The following is a 20,282-nucleotide window of genomic DNA, read 5'->3' as shown; positions in this document are numbered from 1 at the left end:
GGGGGATGATTGTGGCATTGGTGCAGGGTATTAGGGGTTAAAACAAGCAGTGAGGAGGCAATCTAATGCCCCCTCACCACCTGTCAAATGCTCCCAATGAAGAGCAGTCCAATGTGGATTGTCTTCAGATGGTGGAGCCACTGTAAATGAGCCCTAAGAATGTTGGTTGATTCATTAATTTATTGTAATTTTTTTTTTTTTGTGCAGTTGTCGGGTTGTATAGAAGACGTACAGGGTGGTCTGTGCAAAGACGTGAAAATGGAGGACTACCGGAGCCTCAGTTCTCCAGGTAATCAAAAATACGTGCAAAGAGAGCTTGATGAGGGATGTCTAATCAAGTGTGATACACGATTCATGTTGACACCTTTTTTTTTTTTTTCAGTACATTTTTAAAGGTTGAGTAAACTTCCAAGCAAAGTTTACCGAATATTTTGTTACCAACCTTCCCTCTCCACAGCTCCATATTTACTTACTGTGTTCAGCCAGTCTTTTTTTTTTTTTATACTGATGTCCGCACATGGGCAGTAGAGCCACAAGGATTTACATGGACGTCCAGTGCGTTGGCCTGTTTAATCTCATTAATGTAGCTTAGCTATTAGCTCTCCCACCTTGCTGCAGTGAGGTCCCAACCTAGACAATGGGGTCAATTCGGTAAAGGTTACCGCACCAGATAACACGGTCACGTGACTCACTTGCATAAATGATTTTATATGGTAAAAAAAAAAAGTTCAATTCACAAAACATAAAAAAAACAATTCTGCAGTATTTAACGCCAAATTCAAAATGTGTCGGTACATACCGCAAAAAATCATGCAGTAAGCTATTTAGACCCATTCACAAACCGTAAAAAAAAAAAAGATGCAATTGCCAGGGTTTTGCTGGCGTTATCACATGCGGTATTTTTTCAGATGTAGTGTGGAGATCCACCCCAATTCATACCAAGCCCTATGGGTCTGGTATGTATTTTAGGGGAACCCCACGCCAAAATTTAAAAAAAACCAAAAACCTGGCATACCAGACCCCAAATCTATTAGGAATTTTTATTAAATTTCGGTTTGGGGTTTTCCTTAAAATTCATACTATACCCAAAGAGCCTGGTATGGATGAATTCCTTCCTGATCCCATGAGAGACAATCGGATATCCCCTGGATCAACTTTACCTATAAATGTTAGTATCCAGTTGTATTTTGTGTAGCTAGGAAAGAATCCAGGACTTTTTGAAAGCAATCCACTGAGCTGGCCAGAACCAACTCTTGAGGGAGTCCTATTCCACATTTTCACAGCTTTCACTGTGAAGAAACCTTTCCGTGTTTGGAGATTATATTTGTTTTCCTCCAGACGTAAAGAGTGCCCCCTTGTCCTCTGAGTGCCCCCTTGTCCTCTGAGTGCCCCCTTGTCCTCTGAGTGCCCCCTTGTCCTCTGAGTGCCCCCTTGTCCTCTGAGTGCCCCCTTGTCCCCTGAGTGCCCCCTTGTCCTCTGAGTGCCCCCTTGTCCTCTGAGTGCCCCCTTGTCCTCTGTGATGACCTCAGGGTGAATAACTCTACACCGAGTTCACTATATGAACCACTGATGTATTTATACATGGAGATCATATCCCCCCCTTATGTATTATACATGGAGATCATATCCCCCCTTATGTATTATACATGGAGATCATATCCCCCCCTTATGTATTATACATGGAGATCATATCCCCCCCTTATGTATTATACATGGAGATCATATCCCCCCTTATGTATTATACATGGAGATCATATCCCCCCTTATGTATTATACATGGTGATCATATCCCCCCTTATGTATTATACATGGAGATCATATCCCCCCTTATGTATTATACACGGAGATCATATCCTCCTTATGTATTATACACGGAGATCATATCCCCCCTTATGTATTATACACGGAGATCATATCCCCCCTTATGTATTATACACGGAGATCATATCCCCCCTTATGTATTATACACGGAGATCATATCCCCCCTTATGTATTATACACGGTGATCATATCCCCCCCTTATGTATTATACATGGAGATCATATCCCCCCTTATGTATTATACACGGAGATCATATCCCCCCTTATGTATTATACACGGTGATCATATCCCCCCCTTATGTATTATACATGGAGATCATAACCCCCTTATGTATTATACATGGTGATCATATCCCCCCCTTATGTATTATACATGGAGATCATATCCCCCCTTATGTATTATACATGGTGATCATATCCCCCCTTATGTATTATGCACGGAGATCATATCCCCCTTATGTATTATACATGGAGATCATATCCCCCCTTATGTATTATACATGGAGATCATATCCCTCCCTTATGTATTATACATGGAGATCATATCCCCCCTTATGTATTATACACGGAGATCATATCCTCCTTATGTATTATACACGGTGATCATATCCCCCCTTATGTATTATACATGGAGATCATATCCCCCCTTATGTATTATACATGGTGATCATATCCCCCCTTAATATCCTCTTCTCAAGAGAGAATAAATTCAGTTCCTCTAATCTTTCCTCATAGCTGATCTCCTGCATGCCTCTTATCAGTTTGGTTGCCCTTCTCTGTACTTTCTCCAGTTCCCCAATGTTCTTTTTGTGAATTGGTGCCCAAAACTGAACTGCATATTCCAGATGAGGTCTTACTAATGATTTGTATCGGGAAATTATATCTCTCTCTCTGGAGTCTATAACTCTTTTAATACAAGAGAGGATTTTGCTCGCTTTAGAAACCGCAGCTTGGCATTGCATGCCATTATTAAGCTTGTGATCTACCAGAACCCCCAGATCTTTCTCCACCATTGATTCCCCCAGTTGTACCCCCCCCCAGTATGTATGATGCATGCATATTCTTAGCCCCCAAGTGCAGAACCTTACATTTATCTACATTACCTTCATTTGCCACATAGTTGCCCAATTACACAGAGCATTGAGGTCGGCTTGTAAGCTGGAGACATCCTGTAAGGACGTTATTCCATGGCACAGCTTGGTGTCATCTTCAAAGACTGAAATGGGATTTATAATCTCAGACCCTATATTTATAAATATATTAAAAAGTAAGGGTCCCAACACTGAACCTTGGGGTACACCACTGACAGCCCTAGACCATTCAGAGTATGAATCATTTTTAATTGCTGGCATGTTTGTTTACATTCAGCGGTCAGTGGGACACCCACTGACAGCTGATGAGTTTTTGCAGGTGCCGGCTTCCTTAACAACCAGCTACCACGTGATAAATTACTGCATGAAAATATGTGGTAATTACCGCAATACTAATATTTTACTGCACAAGTTATTTACCGCAAAATTGTTACTGAATTGCATGTTTGCAAAAGATTTACCGCATGCTATTTTTTACCGCATTTTTTCAGTTATTTAACTCTTAGTGAATTGACCCCAATATCTGCATAGAGTTTGCACAGTCTCCCTGTGCTTTTGTGGGTTTCCTCCCACACTCCAAAGACATGTTGGTAAGTTAACTGGCTCCTATATAAAATTGACCTCAGTAATGTATATGTATGCATGTTGAATAGGGAACCTAGATTGTAAGCTTCTTGAGTGCAATGACTGATATAAACGAATAATATGTATAGCACTACATAAATTGCCAACACTACCTAATTGCCTTTAATAAAAAGAAGACAAAATGATTTTCTGATTGCAAACTATTATCTGGTTGATAAAGTAACCATTTCCAAATTTTTTTACCTCTTCTCATCGATTGTGCCTTAACCTGTTTTGAGACCATCCTAATAGGCATGCAAACAGCAATAAAAACCTGAGAGAGACCCTTTAAGTCGGCTTTATTGCCCAAGAGGTGGTGTGGCTTCTCTATGATGTGACCACTGTGATTGGCTCGAACATAAGCCATAATCTGTCGGCTCGATCATTGTTTTGACAGCGAGCAGTGAGCACATTCTCGGCACACAACCTCAGGCTGCCGTGGACACACATGTGCAGTGACTTGGTGTAAAACCCACTTTCTCTTCTGATCATTGTTAGACACAGCCAGATCTTCGGATCATTAAAGATGGGTTTGTTGATGCCACCTGCAGGAGCAGGACGCTAGGTGAAACAAAAAAAAAAAAAAAAAAAGCTGTATAGGTAAAAGACACAGTGAGCGCTCTTAAAGAAACAGCAGCTGAGCATCCAGGATAAACGCATATAAAAATCCTCAGTAAAACATATACATATAAAAATGCAGCGCTGTAAAATGATCAAATCATGCAAATCAACAAAATAATAATCCTGAAAAGGTGCTCATTAATTCCTAGTGCCAATGGAAAAAATGCAAACTAACCAGAAGCGCATTTAAAATACGCATGTGTGTAAGAAATCCTGAAGATTCCCCTCTCTCCCTCTGGTCAGAAAATGGATATGTGCCGAAATGGATGGCAATAACGCCCTCTTGTGGAAAAACAAAATCCTGCAGGCCAGGAAGCTCCCAGGATAGGATATTCCTCTTCAATGGAACCAGGGCTGGGATTGAAATCACTCTGTGGCTGTGAAATTGGGAGAAAGACCCCTCACAGAGAACACAGAGAGATACTCATAGTGTAGTATATTACTTCAATTTATTTATAAAAACCAAGTAAAAAACATGTAATCAGGACCATGGTCCTTGCTCTCCCTCAGAAGAAGTGCGTGCGCACGAAACACGTCAGGAGGAGCCTGTGTACGTCGTTGACACTACGCCGCCGGTGCCATGTGGAGGCCCGGCGGCCACCTTTAATTTTAAGAGGGTCAGTGGGTCACTTTCACTTGCCACCTGATTACATGTTTTTTACTTGGTTTTTAGAAATAAATTGAAGTAATATACTACACTATGAGTATCTCTCTGTGTTCTCTGTGAGGGGTCTTTCTCCAAATTTCACAGCCACAGAGTGATTTCAATCCCAGCCCTGGTTCCATTGAAGAGGAATATCCTATCCTGGGAGCTTCCTGACCTGCAGGATTTTGTTTTTCCACAAGAGGGCGTTATTGTCATCCATTTCAGCACATATCCATTTTCTGACCAGAGGGAGAGAGGGGAATCTTCAGGATTTCTTACACACATGCGTATTTTAAATGCGCTTCTGGTTAGTTTGCTTTTTTTCCATTGGCACTAGGAATTAATGAGCACCTTTTCAGGACTATTATTTTGTTGATTTGCATGATTTGATCATTTTACAGCGCTGCATTTTTATATATAAAAGAAAAAAAAAACACCCATTGGTTTGCCCTTGCTGGTGGCCAAACTCCCCACCTGCAACACACAATTCAGTTTTTTTGCATAGCACCTAGGAGTTAGGACCTAGATTTTTTTTCTGCTTTTCTTGTTCAGGTTTGCAAAGCAGCTACTTGGTGATCCATACACCCTTTTACGAAGCTCTACAAGAGTGACAGGTTTGTTTCTGCCGATGCCAGTTGTGGTGAGAAAGTTTTTACTCAGTGATTTGCGTGCCGGGGTGTAATTCCTTGCTTTTGATTTAGTTTTCTTACTTCAGAGCCCACTCTTTTGTCTCTGCTACTGCTTTGGTTATGATCTGAAGATCCGGCTGTGTCCTTCAATGTATGGAAGAGAACATGGGATTTTACTACTCGCCATAAAATCCTTTTCTCTGAGTTCATTGAAATACACAGCACCTGCCCAGTTTTTTCTTCTATCGGTTGTGGTGTTCCTGATACTGCTGGCTTCTACTGTAATTGAACTGTGTGATGCAGATGGAGGCCTAATCAAACCCATCCATTATGATCTGAAGATCTGGTTGTGTCCTTCAGTGATTGCAGAGAAAAGGATTTTTACAGTGAGTACAATTTCCCATTTTTCTTGCCGCCTCCTATGTGTTATGCAGTCATCAGAGGATCGCTTTGCTTATAATTCCAGTCAGGGAGGCATTGGTATACAAGTACTGACCCTTTTACATGTCACAATATACCAGGTCATGGGAATTCGGATTCAGAGATCGTTGTGACGATTGATGATGACGACGACGATGAAGATGAAGACTATGCTGTACATGATCTTGTGTCTTGTAAAGAAGAAGCAAAACCTCCAGGTCAGTAGCACTAGGACTAGGCAGAGATACCTGGTGAATCCTGCAGCAGTCGTTGAGCTGCTTGTGCCAGAAGATACTAAAATCTGACTGCTGTCCAGAAACTTCCTACATGACCCTTTTAAAGTGACAGTTGTCCTGTTCATCTGGAAAATTAAGCTTTAAAGGTGTATTTTGTTTTGGGTGTAGTGGGGAAAGAGTAGGATGTGTGTCAAGTTTTTACTGACATCCATTTCCCCTCACTTACTGTCCTGCTGACAAATCTACTGCTAGACATGAGGGGAAATCTTTTATATAACAACCACCTCCCAAATAATTATTTACTTTTTATATATAATTCCCCCACACTCCAATCAACACCTTCCCCTGAAGATGTGTAAACCATATAGTAGTGAATAAGTGTTGATAAACCTTACATCCAAAATTAATCAAAAGTCCCTCAAAGTCATTATCACCAATAGTAATCAATGTCCACTACAAAAAATTGCAATCAAAAATAATAATCCACTCCAAGAAGATGAACAGCACTTCTTTCAACGCATCCACCTCAAAAAAAAAGAAAATTCATATAGTGCATTACCCTTTTTTTTATATAAATAAATACACTTTCTATAGATTTTATATAAATCATACAGTGACTTAGTGAACCAAGTGAAAAATAAGTGAAAAAAAGTGAAATGCACTATATGAATTTTCTTTTTTTTTGAGGTGGATGCGTTGAAAGAAGTGCTGTTCATCTTCTTGGAGTGGATTATTATTTTTGGTTGCAATTTTTTGTAGTGGACATTGATTACTATTGGTGATAATGACTTTGAGGGACTTTTGATTAATTTTGGATGTAAGGTTTATCAACACTTATTCACTACTATATGAGCGGAAATCTAACTGGGACACAGAAATAGAACGTCTGACAGGGGAATCCCTCTTACCCCTGGTTCACATGTCTGCAGGTGGTGCCACCGCGGGACCTGCAGCCGCACCATCCACACAGAGGAATGCGGGACCCACAGGCGGGTGCCATTCATCCTAATGGCACACCGCCTGCACTGGAAATCGCAATTGTACTGGGAACCTCCACGTGTCCCATGGCAGGGGAGCCTATTCAAATGAATGGGCTCTCGTGCTCACGCAAATCGTGGCCCACACTTCCGCACAGATGGGAAACCAGGGGTTATAGAGCCCTGGATAGCAGTAAATATCTGAAGGATTTGAATCCTTTTCTAACCTATCCAAAGCCAAGAATAAAGTTTTTTGGTTGGACAAAAATCATAGATCCTTCCAATGTGCTCACTTCTATAACTGCACTGTGTATGATGAGCACTTATGTCATGTTTGGGTGATTTCAGCAGCCAGTATACCTGAATGTATGCATTTTAATTACATAATGCAGCCAATAAAATGTCACAAAATGGATAGAGCCTGGGTGCATCCCAAAGAGTAGAGCCATTAACAAAGGGGTTACTAAAATAGCGGACTTTGACTGGCTAGTAAAGGATCAGCAGCACACTTAGAAGTTTCATGTGCTAGTTGTTATCAGGTTCCTGTTGTAACACTGGCTGCCTTTAAATTTGCCCACAGCTTTGTAGTGTGAGGACCTGCACAACGAGCCGATCAGTTGTACTGCAGTTCAAAAGCATTCTGATAGGAGAGAGCAGAGTGACAGATCATCTAATGCTTCTCTGTTCGCTGTCCAGTCACAGACCTGTAAATGTTCGTAAACTGACGGAATAAATTTAGGTCTTCTGTCCTGCCATAAAAGGCTGCATGGCAAAGCTGTGTAAATCTCAGAGCTGGATGGACATAAATGCAAATCCTTACAGCTAGAATGGCTCCCATATGTGTGTTTAATCTGCTTCGAGTTCAGCTTTTAAAACCTTTAAAGTCTAATTCCAACTTTGCTATCACTTTAACTAGTTGGGGCCAAGCTAACCCAAACGATTTCCTTCACTAAGAAATGTGGCTGGTGTCAGAAATGTATGGAGCCTCAGCTACATATTGTAGGCAGCACTTCGTTCTTGCAGCAATACAAAGATTTTAGTTCTGTTCACAGAACAAAATCAAGTGCTGCTCAGCTGTTTACAGGAGCCCTTGGAATTTTATGAAGGAATACAAGGCTTGCTCTTAGTGGCTGAGGTGGAGAAGCAGGCAGATGATGTCACAATCCATATCTCAGCCAATCAGAGGAAGCCTTGTATTCAGTCATTTAAAAATCCAAGGTTTCCTGTGAATGGTTGAGCAATGCTCAGCCCAAATACATTTTGTTTGTGGAGAGTAAGGGAAATTCCCTGTGCAGCTGACAAGACACAACACTATATATGGCTGATGCTGTACACAGTTTATACACAGCTGACAGCAATCACATTTCTGAGTGCAGGAATAATCCATTTTTGCAAACTTGTGATACAAAGCTGGAGTTAGACTGTAATGAGTAAATCTGAACTCCAGCTTTACTTTTTTTTTTTTTTCCCACACTTGTAGCAAGTCCTCTTATATGTTGAAACAGATTACTCTACGTTCCCTGCAAACTTGTGTCTCCACAATATAACCTGTTGAAGCTGCAGCAGCTATTTTAAAGCACTCCTTCATTCCGTGTCTGATTGACTATCTCTCTTCTAACCTCTCTTCCTGATCAATACACTTGTTGCCCACCTCTCACGACTATTTTTTTTTGTCTTTTTCTGCCATCAATTATTTTGTTAACAAAATGAAAGAACGCACCCCTGGCATCTCTTTTTAGATATGCACTCTTACGCATGCACATCTTATGGGATGCCAGGAATGTGTTCTTTCATAAAATAGTGTTGAAAGAATATCCAAGGCAAAAGTGAAGTGATGTTTTTGTGTGCCTGCTGGAGCCTCCTACCAGACTTGTAGCAAAGAGCAGCAGACAGACCCAGTGATAATATCACTGGATCTCAGTGAGGTTTTCCCTTGAAAACAAAATACAAAATGATTTGATTGAACATTTTATTTAGTGATACACCGATTATATTGAGCGCCTAAAATAGTATTATTGGCTTTTTGCTGATTTAAAAAAAAAAAAAAAGATGGCAATAATGATAATTGGCTTCAATGCACAATTGCTACTTATTGACTTAAGTGCAAAATTGCAACCCATTGACTTCAATGCAAAAACGCCTCCTGTTGACTGCAATGCAAAAATGCCTCTAATCAAGTTTTTTGATTTTTTATATATATATATAATTTTATTTTCTGTCCAATTTTTGTGTTACTGTCAAGTTATTCTACATTATTGGATTATATTTTTTAAATTCATATTCATTTACATGGATGATATTAATTAAAAACACAATACAATTGTTTATTAAAAAATATATATTTTTTTTAAAACTGTACATTTCGGTTTTGGTTTTCATCCAAGTGCGTCCTGAAATTTTGGTTTTGGTACAAAATTTTCATTTTGGTGCGCCACTAATTTTATTTGCGTATTATTCAAGAGGGGCGGGGGAACAAGGGAAGATACTGCATTTGTAGTTTAGTACACGTCAGCTTTAAATAAGTGGATTTAACTTGTGGTTTTATATGTACCTTTAGTTTATCGCAAACCTGCAGGTGGGAAAATAGGCAGAATAAAAAAATGTTGGCTGTGTTCTGATACCACCATCACCTGTATACTCGATATCAAGGTGCATTTCTTTCTGATTGCTTTCCTGCCCTTCCCCACTTAATGTAAGCTCATGACTGAGCAGCTTCACTAATAGTAGTAGTAGGGGAAGGACAGAGCTATGGAACAGAGAGCAGGTCACTGTTTGCAGGAGAAAAGCACCCCCACTGCTAATAGTGGTGCACCGAAATGAGAATTCTGCTGCCGAAACCGATACCGAAAATTCAGAATGCATGTGGCCGAAATCGAACCGAAAATGAAATGTCTGCGTATGTGGGGGTGGGGAGGCTCCAAATTTTTTTTTTTATTTTTTTTTTGTATTTTTTTTCTACTTTCATGTATTTTTTTTTTTTTAACTTATGATTTTATTGCTATCACATAGGGGACCAATAGTCCACAATGTGATAGCATATGAGTGACAGGCCATCTTTGTAGGGGGGAGGAGAGGCAGTGCGTGCAAGGAGGGGGCAGGAAGGGAGCAGTGTATACAGAGAGGCTCCCTCTTTGGCTGTCACTATATGTCAGTGCCAGTTTTTAAATGCAATTGCTGGCTTTTTTTCTTTCTTCAGCAGTTTAGCTCCGGAAAGTAACTAAAACTTTGTTTCTTTTAGCTGGTGAAAAGTGACAGCTGATTCTTTGAGCTATAGTGAAGAAAAAACCCCCCCAGCAAATTGCATTTAAAAACCAGCACTGACATATAGTGACAGCCGGTCACTGTATACACTCCTCTCCTGCCTTTCTCTGTTGCATGAGTCCACCCCACCCCCCTCATATCTGCAGTACACACAGTCCCCTGTATTGGCAGCTGTATCGGCTAAATTTTTCCTGTTGGCAAAATGCTGATACAGCTATTTTCGGCCGATATGTTTCGGTGGCCGAAATTTCGGTGCATCCCTAACTGCTAAGTGCCTACAACAAAAGGGTGTGGGGGAAATGTTTCCTTTTTTTTTTTTTTCTGCATGGGAAGCAGTGCAGTAGGATTTTTGAGGCTCGAGTATTGAAAGATTTAGATATAATTTTAGTTTGAAAAATTGTTTCATATTTAGATGTGTTTTTTTTTTTTAGGTGACAAATGGACACAAAGCCAAAACCACAAAAAACACAAAAAAACTGTCACCAGCTCCAGTGCTCCACATGTGGCCCCAAAATCTGTAACCAGCTCTGGTGTTCCACGTGGGGCCCCGCAGACTAAAACCAACAACGCTGATCCTGATGGTATGAACTAATAACTGCTTTATATAAATGGCCTCTGAATATGTTTTGTGTATTAACTGGTTGTGTCCGCAGTTTACATATATTGTAGTTGTATATATCTGTATCCTAATTTCTCTAGGAACCAGGTAACTGTTCTACAGAATATTTTGCCTGTACGTATTTCTGACCAGTGCTGGATCTACAGCATGTTAGCATGGATGGAGGGATCTCCATTGCTGGCTATTGTAGTTAAGCACTTGCGACTGCCTGAACACAGTGGTGCCGCTGAACGGTGACTGCATCTAATAGGCTGAAGTCATTGTTCGACCAATACATTTCCACTCGGCTTTAAGTTGACTTTGCTGAACCGGATGGTGCTTGTGTCCTGTAGAAGTAATTGCCCAGCTGTAGAGCTGCTCAGATTACTTCTCCAAGAAAGCCCATTGCCGGTTAAAAATATTTGTACTGGGATCTGATCCCTATACAGCAAATTCAACATGAGGATGTATGGGTATGTCCTACAGGGCTGAAGTGATTTACATTGCAGGCCCAGCTCTGCAACCAGCTATCTGTCACCCAGACCGCAGCTGATTGGACTAGGGAAATGACCAACCAGCAGGAATCCTGTCTTGCAGGGTTGAACCTTGGCGGTGCACTTTCCGACACTGTCCTCTGCCTTACAGTTTAGTGTTTATGCCCTAAAAAAAAGTCATAGCACAGATATTCAGCATGGCTCTCATTTGTATCCATATGCACAGACTCTTGTGGCATTGAAACAAGGAGTCTATTTGGTGAGGCAGTTTATAAATTCATCAAAGGTGCCATAGGAGGAAAAGTACTTCTTCCAAAAAGGAAGGTTTCTAAACCCCCTTCCTCGAGGGGTTTCTCAAAAAAGAAAAAAGTGCCCCGTTGCTCTCCTCAGATGTCCTCTTCAAAGTCAAAACTCAGTCCCTAAGATCAGAGACCCTCACAGAGAGATTCACTGAGAGTTCTGAGCCTCATGGTGGCCTCCTTTTAGGTTGTCCCTTCATTCAATTCAAGGCTTCTTCAAATTCAACATCTTTTTTTTTTTTTTTTTCACTAGAACAAACACACTCCTTCTCTTGACCTTCCTATGTTCCTCTCTAGTCAAGAAAGAAACTCTCTAGCTTGCTGAATTTCCAGTCCAGCCTTGACAATGGGGAAGCCATTGAGGGTGATATCTGATGCCAGCCTCATAGGCGGGTGAGGAGTGTTCCAGTCCCTCACATTTCCGTTAACATTATTGCCCAAGGAAGCCAAGCTCCCTGTCAACACCCTGGAGCTTAGAGTGATAAAACTGACTCTGAATCACTGAACCCCCCCCCCCCTTCAGGGTCATCCGATCAGGAAACAATTGGTCAACACCATGACTGTTGCCTACATCAATAAAAGTAAGTCCGATCATCTCATGGGCAGAGAAACCATGTCCATCCCTTCCCGCCCGCATGTTCACATTTCAGGAGTGGGCACTTGGAGTTCAGATAACAGTCATCACCGCCTGGACCAAAGTGAATGGCCATTCATCCCAATTTCGTCAGTCTCATATGTCAGAAATGAGATGTAGACATCCTGGCCTCAAAGTGCAAGAAGTTACCTCTGTTTGGAGCCAGGACCAAGGATCCACTAGCACTGGCTTCAGATGTCCTGATAATTCCCTGGACCCTGTTCCAGTGTATGCATGCCTTTCCTCTGGTGTGAATTCTGTCTCAACTGCACCTTAACTGCTTCCATACCGGGCACTTTTACCCCCTTCCTGCCCAGGCCATTTTTCAGGTTTCAGCGCTCTCACACTTTGAATGACAATTGCGCGGTCATACAACATTGTACCCAAACTAAAATTTTATCATTTTCTTCACACAACTAGAGCTTTCTTTTGGTGGTATTTAATCACCGCCGAGGTTTTTATTTTTTGCTAAATTAACAAAAAAAGACCGAAATTTAAAAAAAAAATACACGGTTTTCTTTGTTTCTGTTATAAAGGTTTACAAATAAATAATTGTTCTTCATAAATTTAGGCCGAGATGTATTCTACTACATGTCTTTGGTGAAAATAACCCAAATTAGGATGTATTTTTTACTTTGTAGGAAAGTTATAGAGTTCACAAACTATGGTATAGATCTGAATATTGATCAATCCTGAAGTACTGACGGCCAATCTAATTTCTTGAGGTCCAAGAATGTCAGAACAGCACAAATATCCCCCAAATGACCCCTTTTTGCAAAGTAGACAGTCCGACGTACTTTATAAGAGGCATGGCGAGTTTTTTTGAAGTTGTGTTTTTTTTGTCTTTTTTTTCGGAAAATGAAAAAATGAAAAAAATAATTTTCACTTCTTTTTTTTTTTTTTTTTTTACATACTGTCACCAGTGCAGTACAGCGTCATCATATAACTGGCATGGCGGTGATCAGGGACACTGACTGGTGACAGTATGAAAAAAAAAATTATACATCATTTTTGAAAAAATATTTTTTCATTATTTTTAATTTTTTATTAAATTTTTTTCTTTTTTAAGATTTTTTTTTTTTCATATTTCACTATGACCAAAGTAGTACAATGTTACCATAGTAACACTGTACTACTTTGGGGAAGTGATCAGTAGTTTTTTTTTTTGTATACACAATTTACTTATAGCCAAGAATCACTTTGCTATAAGCAAGCATTTACCTGAATGACATCGATTCATTCAGGGGTTTTTGTTTTTTTTTGTGCTTACCTGTGATTTGGCCACGGCTTATCAAATGACACAGCTGGACTGTGATTGGCCCAGCTTGTGCATGTGATCGCTGTGACCATTCACAGCTAGACACACTTGTATACAATGGATGGCATGAATGAAGCCATCCATTGTATACAACTGTCATGTGACCTGCTGCGATTGGTCACAGCAGGTCACATGGTACCGGCAACGGGGCTGGTACTCAGATCTGTCATCGGCCGTGTCTGAGGTACACTGCCGGTGACAGATCGCGCCGCTGCGCGGCTCTTCAGGCGTGCAAACTGCGCATGCCGAAAGGCCGCCATATGGTGTCCACCCGGAATGGTGAGGGTTTTTTCTGGCCGCCATTCGGCCATAGGCCAGGCGGGAACCGGTTAATATAGAGCAAGAGAAGAAACTGGTGATTTTCATTGTACCGAACTGGTGCACAAACATACTCAAACTTCTAGACGTTCCAGACAGGCCAGATCTTCATTCTGAGGGCCATCTGTTCTATTCTGCTTCCCAGCCGCTGGCTTTAATGGCATGGCCGCTGAAACCCATTTCTTGAAGGACGGCTGTGTCTCCGTTTTTTTTTCATTCCCATATTTCTCAAAACCAATTCCAGAAAAATGTACTATTGTACCTGGAAATCCTTCTTTGTCTGGTGTGAACACAGGCATTTCAGTCCCACAGATTTCTCTATGCCTCACATTCTGGTTTTCCTGCCATTGGCACTTGACCAGAATGTGGCCTTAAGTACTCTTAAGGGACAGGTGTCAGCCTTGTCCATTTTCTTCCGAAAACCTCTGGCTTTGTTTTCCCTTGTAATTCCTTTTATTCAATTTGATTTGTTTCTTGGTTTAGACAACAGGAACTGGGGGATGATCTTTCCTGCAAAGTGGCCTTCCTAGTGGCTGTTAGATCTGTCAGATGTGTCTGAACTAGAGGTTCTCCCTTGTAAGGAGCTATTCCTGATCCTTTACATAGACAAAGTAGTCTTGCACCCAAGACCTAACTTTGTACAAAGGTGGTATGTAATTTCTACCTTCATCAAGACATAGTCTTTGTCTCCTGTACTGCTCCTAAGCACCCCAAAGAGACTGCTCTTCACCGTGTGGATGTTACCAAAGTTTTGCTTAAAGGGGGTGGTTAAAACACAGCTCAAGTACCTATTTTTACACCCCCCCCATCCTCTCCTAAACTAAGCCTAAGGCCTCGTGCATATGAACTGTGAGAGGCTGAAAATAATTTACTAGCAAAAAATGAGGGCTGTTTTTGCCCCGTCAAGTGGGCTGCAGGTGGCGCGTACAGCTGACCATAGAAGTGAATGGCATTCACTTGTGTTTGGATATAAAGTACGACAATACTTTGGTGCATCAGAAGAAACGTGGATATGATGTATTTCTTGATCAGGGAAATTCCGCTTTCAGGAAATATGTCATATGCACATGTGTGTATTTACATCTATTCTATAGATTGTACACCCCAGGGACTGATGTGAATGTACAATATATATGTGTAAAGCACTGCGTAAATTGACGGCGCTATATAAGTACCTTTTTATAAGTAATATTCACCAAAGCACTGGCATATATCTAAGTACAAACGTGAGCAACCATTCACTTTTCTGACTCTGCACATACCAACTGTGGCTCCCCTGGTGGATAATAATGGCGTTTTATGTTGTTGTATTTTTTTAACCTCTCGCTCTGTGTACGAGGCCTTAAGAGAGAAAATGTTACATTTTCCATTTTGCTTTAATCACATAGAGAAAGTAGAAAAAACGGTTAGTGTTACTAAACCCACAACAGTAAAATCAGTCTGTATATGCTCTACAGCATGCTTGTTATACTCCCTGAGGAACCTAAGGGGTTAATCCTCCGCTTTATGTAAAAAGGCTTTGATCCTGCCTTCTCTGAACCTCCCTTTCTGCTACAGTCCCCAATCCATCTGCTGATAGAACAGAGCATTGAGGGTAAGCTGCACATGCTCAGTTTGGTGTGTGTTGCTAGAGAGTTTTTCTTTTTTTTGGGAGAGTGCATGTGATCAGCACAGGGCCAATCAGTGCTGTCCAGAGGTTCAGGGGTTATGCAGCTTCATATGACAATCAGGGAAGGAGAAAGGTCCCCCTGCAAGCTTTTACCAGTGCTCTGTTGGGTACTGATAGAAGTCATAAGACTGCTATATACTGCTGATGAGAAAAGGTATTTAGCAGTTTATATTTACTAAAATAATTGCACAGTGGGAGACCAGATATAGTGAATGCAGGGTCCGGGGAGACCAGATATAGTGAATGCAGGGTCCTGGGAGACCAGATATAGTGAATGCAGGGTCCGGGGAGACCGGATATAGTGAATGCAGGGTCCCGAGTTTAGTAGAACTTTTAGAGAAAACCACTATATAAATTAAAATGATGTAATCACCCTGACTTATAATGGGTAATTCAACCACTAAGATTTCTCTTTCTGTCCTATACAGACTGGATCATTGAGGATGTCATCACCCCAGTACAGACCAGTTGCGGTCCTTCAGGAGAGAGCCAAGTAAACGTCTGGTGTGTGAAGAGGGTCATGGTTAACAACCAGACTACCGGTGATGGAAGCAGTGACACGGGATCTCCTCAAAAGACAGATCACAAGGAAACCAAACCTTCCCCACAGAAGAAATCTGATAATCAGGCAGTAGAGACTTCTACCACTACAAACGACAAAAAACCTGTTGTGGAAATGTCAAATCGGCCTACAGGTCAGGGAACACCTGTCAACATCTCAGATGACCACCAAGCCGTCCACAAGCCAGAATTCTTTGTTTGCGCTGATTGCGGTGAATGTTTTCGTGAAAAAAATGACCTGGACGAGCACGTTGTGCATCACAAGGAGGAGAAGCTGAAGGTATGCCCTGTGTGCGGACATTTTTTTAACTCTCAGTCCGCTCTAGAAGTTCATATGAAAATACACAATGTTGAAAATTCCTGGGAGTGTTCTGAATGCGGCAAATCATTTGGCACCAAGTCTCGCTTGGACCGTCATAAAACCATCCACATCAAAGACCAGCCCATTCCTTGTCCGCAGTGCGACAAATCGTTCAAGAAGCGGGAAAATTACGAGATGCATCTTCGCCTGCACGCCGGGGAGGTCCTGTACCCCTGTACGGAATGTGAGAAATTGTTTACCATAAAAGCCACCTGCGACCGACACATCAGGAGCCACAGCATGGAGAGGCCCCACGTGTGCCGGCAGTGTGGCAAGTGCTTCCTGTATAATGGCTGCCTGATTCGGCACCTCCGCACTCATACCGGGGAACGCCCATTTCCCTGCCCTGAGTGCGGAAAATGCTTTCGACAAACGTCAGCACTCACCCGCCATCTGAAAACGCACTCTGGGGAAAAACCCTTTGATTGCCCTGAATGTGGCAGATGCTTCGCCAATGAATTTGATGTTGTTCGACACAGAGAAACACACCGCAATGAAGGAGAGATCGTACAGTGCGTGGCAGCGAATGATGAGCTACCAACGTATATTATCCTGTGACGAATCAGGGAACTTCTCTGTAGCAGGTTGAAAATCAGTGGTCCCCAATCTGTTGCTTGTGACCCTCAGTTTTTGATGATGCTTTCTATTGTCTCTCAGCAGAGGTTCAGTGTCTATCTGTACTTATTAATGAGATGTGCAAATAGGCTCATTGCACATCAGGAGAAACAGGTATATAATGTTTTCTGGGTGACACTGTTCATCACTGCAGCTTTTCAACACTTTGTGTCAGATAGTGTGAACCTGCTGGGCAGTCTGGTTCTTTGCCGGCTTTGTCTCATTGGGGAGATTTACCTTCACGTTCTGTCCCATAGCCAAAACGGGAAGTGAAAATCCCTGCAAATTAAAGGAATCCGTTGGGGCCCCAGGGTTGCCAGATCTAGTGTCCCCATTGGAAGATTTCCCCTCTATTACCTTTCTGGGGACAACCCAAAATTTGGGTTTTATTTTCACTTTCAATGACGATGGTAAACAGGCCAAAAAGAGAGGGCGAATCTCCCACAGACAGAAAATAAAAACCTGACTGGTGTTCTAATCCTTCTCCTTCCTGTCCAAAACTAAAAAATAGTTTTACTTTAACACAACACCAACCGGAAAGGTGAGTGATGATGCTGATGGGGTCAATTTGAAGTGGAACTGTTACATTTTTTTATTAAAGCTTTTAAATAGATCACAAAAATCCCAATACTGTTTTAGTAGAACAATTTAGAATTTTTGTGAAAAAAAAAAAAAAAAATACTTCACTCATTCACAGCATACTATACTTTCTGGCAATGCCCCCACTGAAATATGCATATTACTGTATTTTTCGCTCCATAAGACGCACCTAGGTTTTAGAGGCAGAAAACAGCAAAAAAATATTCTGAACCAATGGACTGCGGACATAGTACAGGAGATGACCAGAGACTGCGGACACAGTACAGGAGATGACCAGAGACTGCGGACACAGTACAGGAGATGACCAGAGACTGCGGACACAGTACAGGAGATGACCAGAGACTGCGGACACAGTACAGGAGATGACCAGAGACTGCGGACAGTACAGGAGATGACCAGAGACTGCGGACATAGTACAGGAGATGACCAGAGACTGCGGACACAGTACAGGAGATGACCAGAGACTGCGGACACAGTACAGGAGATGACCAGAGACTGCGGACACAGTACAGGAGATGACCAGAGACTGCGGACACAGTACAGGGGATGACCAGAGACTGCGGACACAGTACAGGAGATGACCAGAGACTGCGGACACAGTACAGGAGATGACCAGAGACTGCGGACACAGTACAGGAGATTGCCAGAGACTGCGGACAGCACAGGGATGACCAGAGACTGCGGACACAGTACAGGAGATGACCAGAGACTGCGGACATAGTACAGGAGATGACCAGAGACTGCGGACAGTACAGGAGATGAACAGAGACTGCGGACAGTACAGGAGATGACCAGAGACTGCGGACAGTACAGGAGATGACCAGAGACTGCGGACAGTACAGGGATGACCAGAGACTGCGGACACAGTACAGAAGATGACCAGAGACTGCGGACACAGTACAGGAGATGACCAGAGACTGCGGACACAGTACAGGAGATGACCAGAGACTGCGGACACAGTACAGGAGATGACCAGAGACTGCGGACACAGTACAGGAGATGACCAGAGACTGCGGACACAGTACAGGAGATGACCAGAGACTGCGGACACAGTACAGGAGATGACCAGAGACTGCGGACACAGTACAGGAGATGACCAGAGACTGCGGACACAGTACAGGAGATGACCAGAGACTGCGGACACAGTACAGGAGATGACCAGAGACTGCGGACACAGTACAGGAGATGACCAGAGACTGCGGACACAGTACAGGAGATGGCCAGAGACTGCGGACAGCACAGGGATGACCAGAGACTGCGGACACAGTACAGGAGATGACCAGAGACTGCGGACATAGTACAGGAGATGACCAGAGACTGCGGACAGTACAGGAGATGACCAGAGACTGCGGACAGTACAGGAGATGACCAGAGACTGCGGACAGTACAGGGATGACCAGAGACTGCGGACACAGTACAGAAGATGACCAGAGACTGCGGACACAGTACAGGAGATGACCAGAGACTGCGGACACAGTACAGGAGATGACCAGAGACTGCGGACAGTACAGGAGATGACCAGAGACTGCGGACACAGTACAGGAGATGACTGCTGACCTTTGGAGAGGGTGGGGGGAGCGGGTACCTGAATTTGACAGGTACCCGCTCTTACTTCCGTGGAGTTGTTCTTTAGTTAGTGTCCGCTCTGCAGCGGGACCTTACCTGCTCCTCTATCCAGCGGCGCGCTGTCTTCCCGGCTTCTGTAGTGTGGGCGCTCGGCTTGACAGCCGGGTGCCCAGTGCGCATGAGCGAGAAGCACTGCACTTTGTGATTGGTCCGGTGGCTTCTGGGACCTTTCATGTGTCCCAGGTGCCGCCTTACCATTCACAAAGAGCACCGCTTCTTGCGCATGCGCACTGGGCACCCGGCTGTCAAGCCGAGCGCCCACACTACAGAAGCCGGGAAGACAGCGCGCCGCTGGATAGAGGAGCAGGTAAGGTCCCGCTGCAGAGCGGACCGGCCGCTCCATATTCGCTCCATAAGACGCACTGACATTTTCCCCCCTTTTTTGGGGGGAAAAAAGTGTGTCTTATGGAGCGAAAAATATGGTAATTAATGGGGCTCCTTAAATCTAAATGCAGTTTACATTCACGGCAGCTGAATGGGATCTTTTTTACACTTCACTTAAAATCATGTTTTGAGTGCAAATGCTGCAAGGAGATCTAAATGCCCACATATGCTATGGAAAGGGCTTTGCGGCTACAGACATGCACTTGCAATTATAAAAAAATTTAGGAGCTGGGTGTGGACAATCCTTCTGAGGTTGTCATAGCTAGAAGGCCCTGAAGACTTGAAATAGGGCCTGTTTACATCAGTGCCAGGAGCCTAGGTGGGTGAATTCATTTTCATCTCTAAAGGCTGGTACACAAGGGCCAAGAATCGGCCAGTTCAACAGAAACCATCCGACAATCGACCCGTGTGTACAGCAGCCTGTCCAGCTTCTGTCAAATGGGCATGCTGGAAAACCAGCAGCCGATCAGCAATAGCTCA

At 42.8% G+C, this 20,282-nt stretch overlaps 1 protein-coding gene across 1 annotated transcript; it reads left to right on the top strand.

The window, feature by feature from the left end:
• Positions 1-204: 204 nt before the first annotated feature.
• On the top strand, positions 205-18,759 carry LOC149437608 (uncharacterized). The gene is made up of 4 exons (XM_089660879.1): positions 205-289; positions 5,953-6,069; positions 10,757-10,906; positions 16,084-18,759. Exons 1-4 carry the CDS (start codon positions 259-261, stop codon positions 17,133-17,135), a joined length of 1,350 nt encoding a protein of 449 aa, XP_089517005.1. The 5' UTR covers positions 205-258; the 3' UTR covers positions 17,136-18,759.
• The last annotated feature ends 1,523 nt before the right edge of the window (positions 18,760-20,282 follow it).

The sequence above is a fragment of the Staurois parvus genome, unplaced genomic scaffold, assembly GCF_062004578.1.
Source record: "Staurois parvus isolate SC_StPar_1 unplaced genomic scaffold, SC_StPar_1.0 ptg001284l, whole genome shotgun sequence".
NCBI classification, from domain to species: domain Eukaryota; kingdom Metazoa; phylum Chordata; class Amphibia; order Anura; family Ranidae; genus Staurois; species Staurois parvus.
Note: the sequence above shows the minus strand (reverse complement) of the source record. Positions and strands in the feature narration are given on the sequence as shown.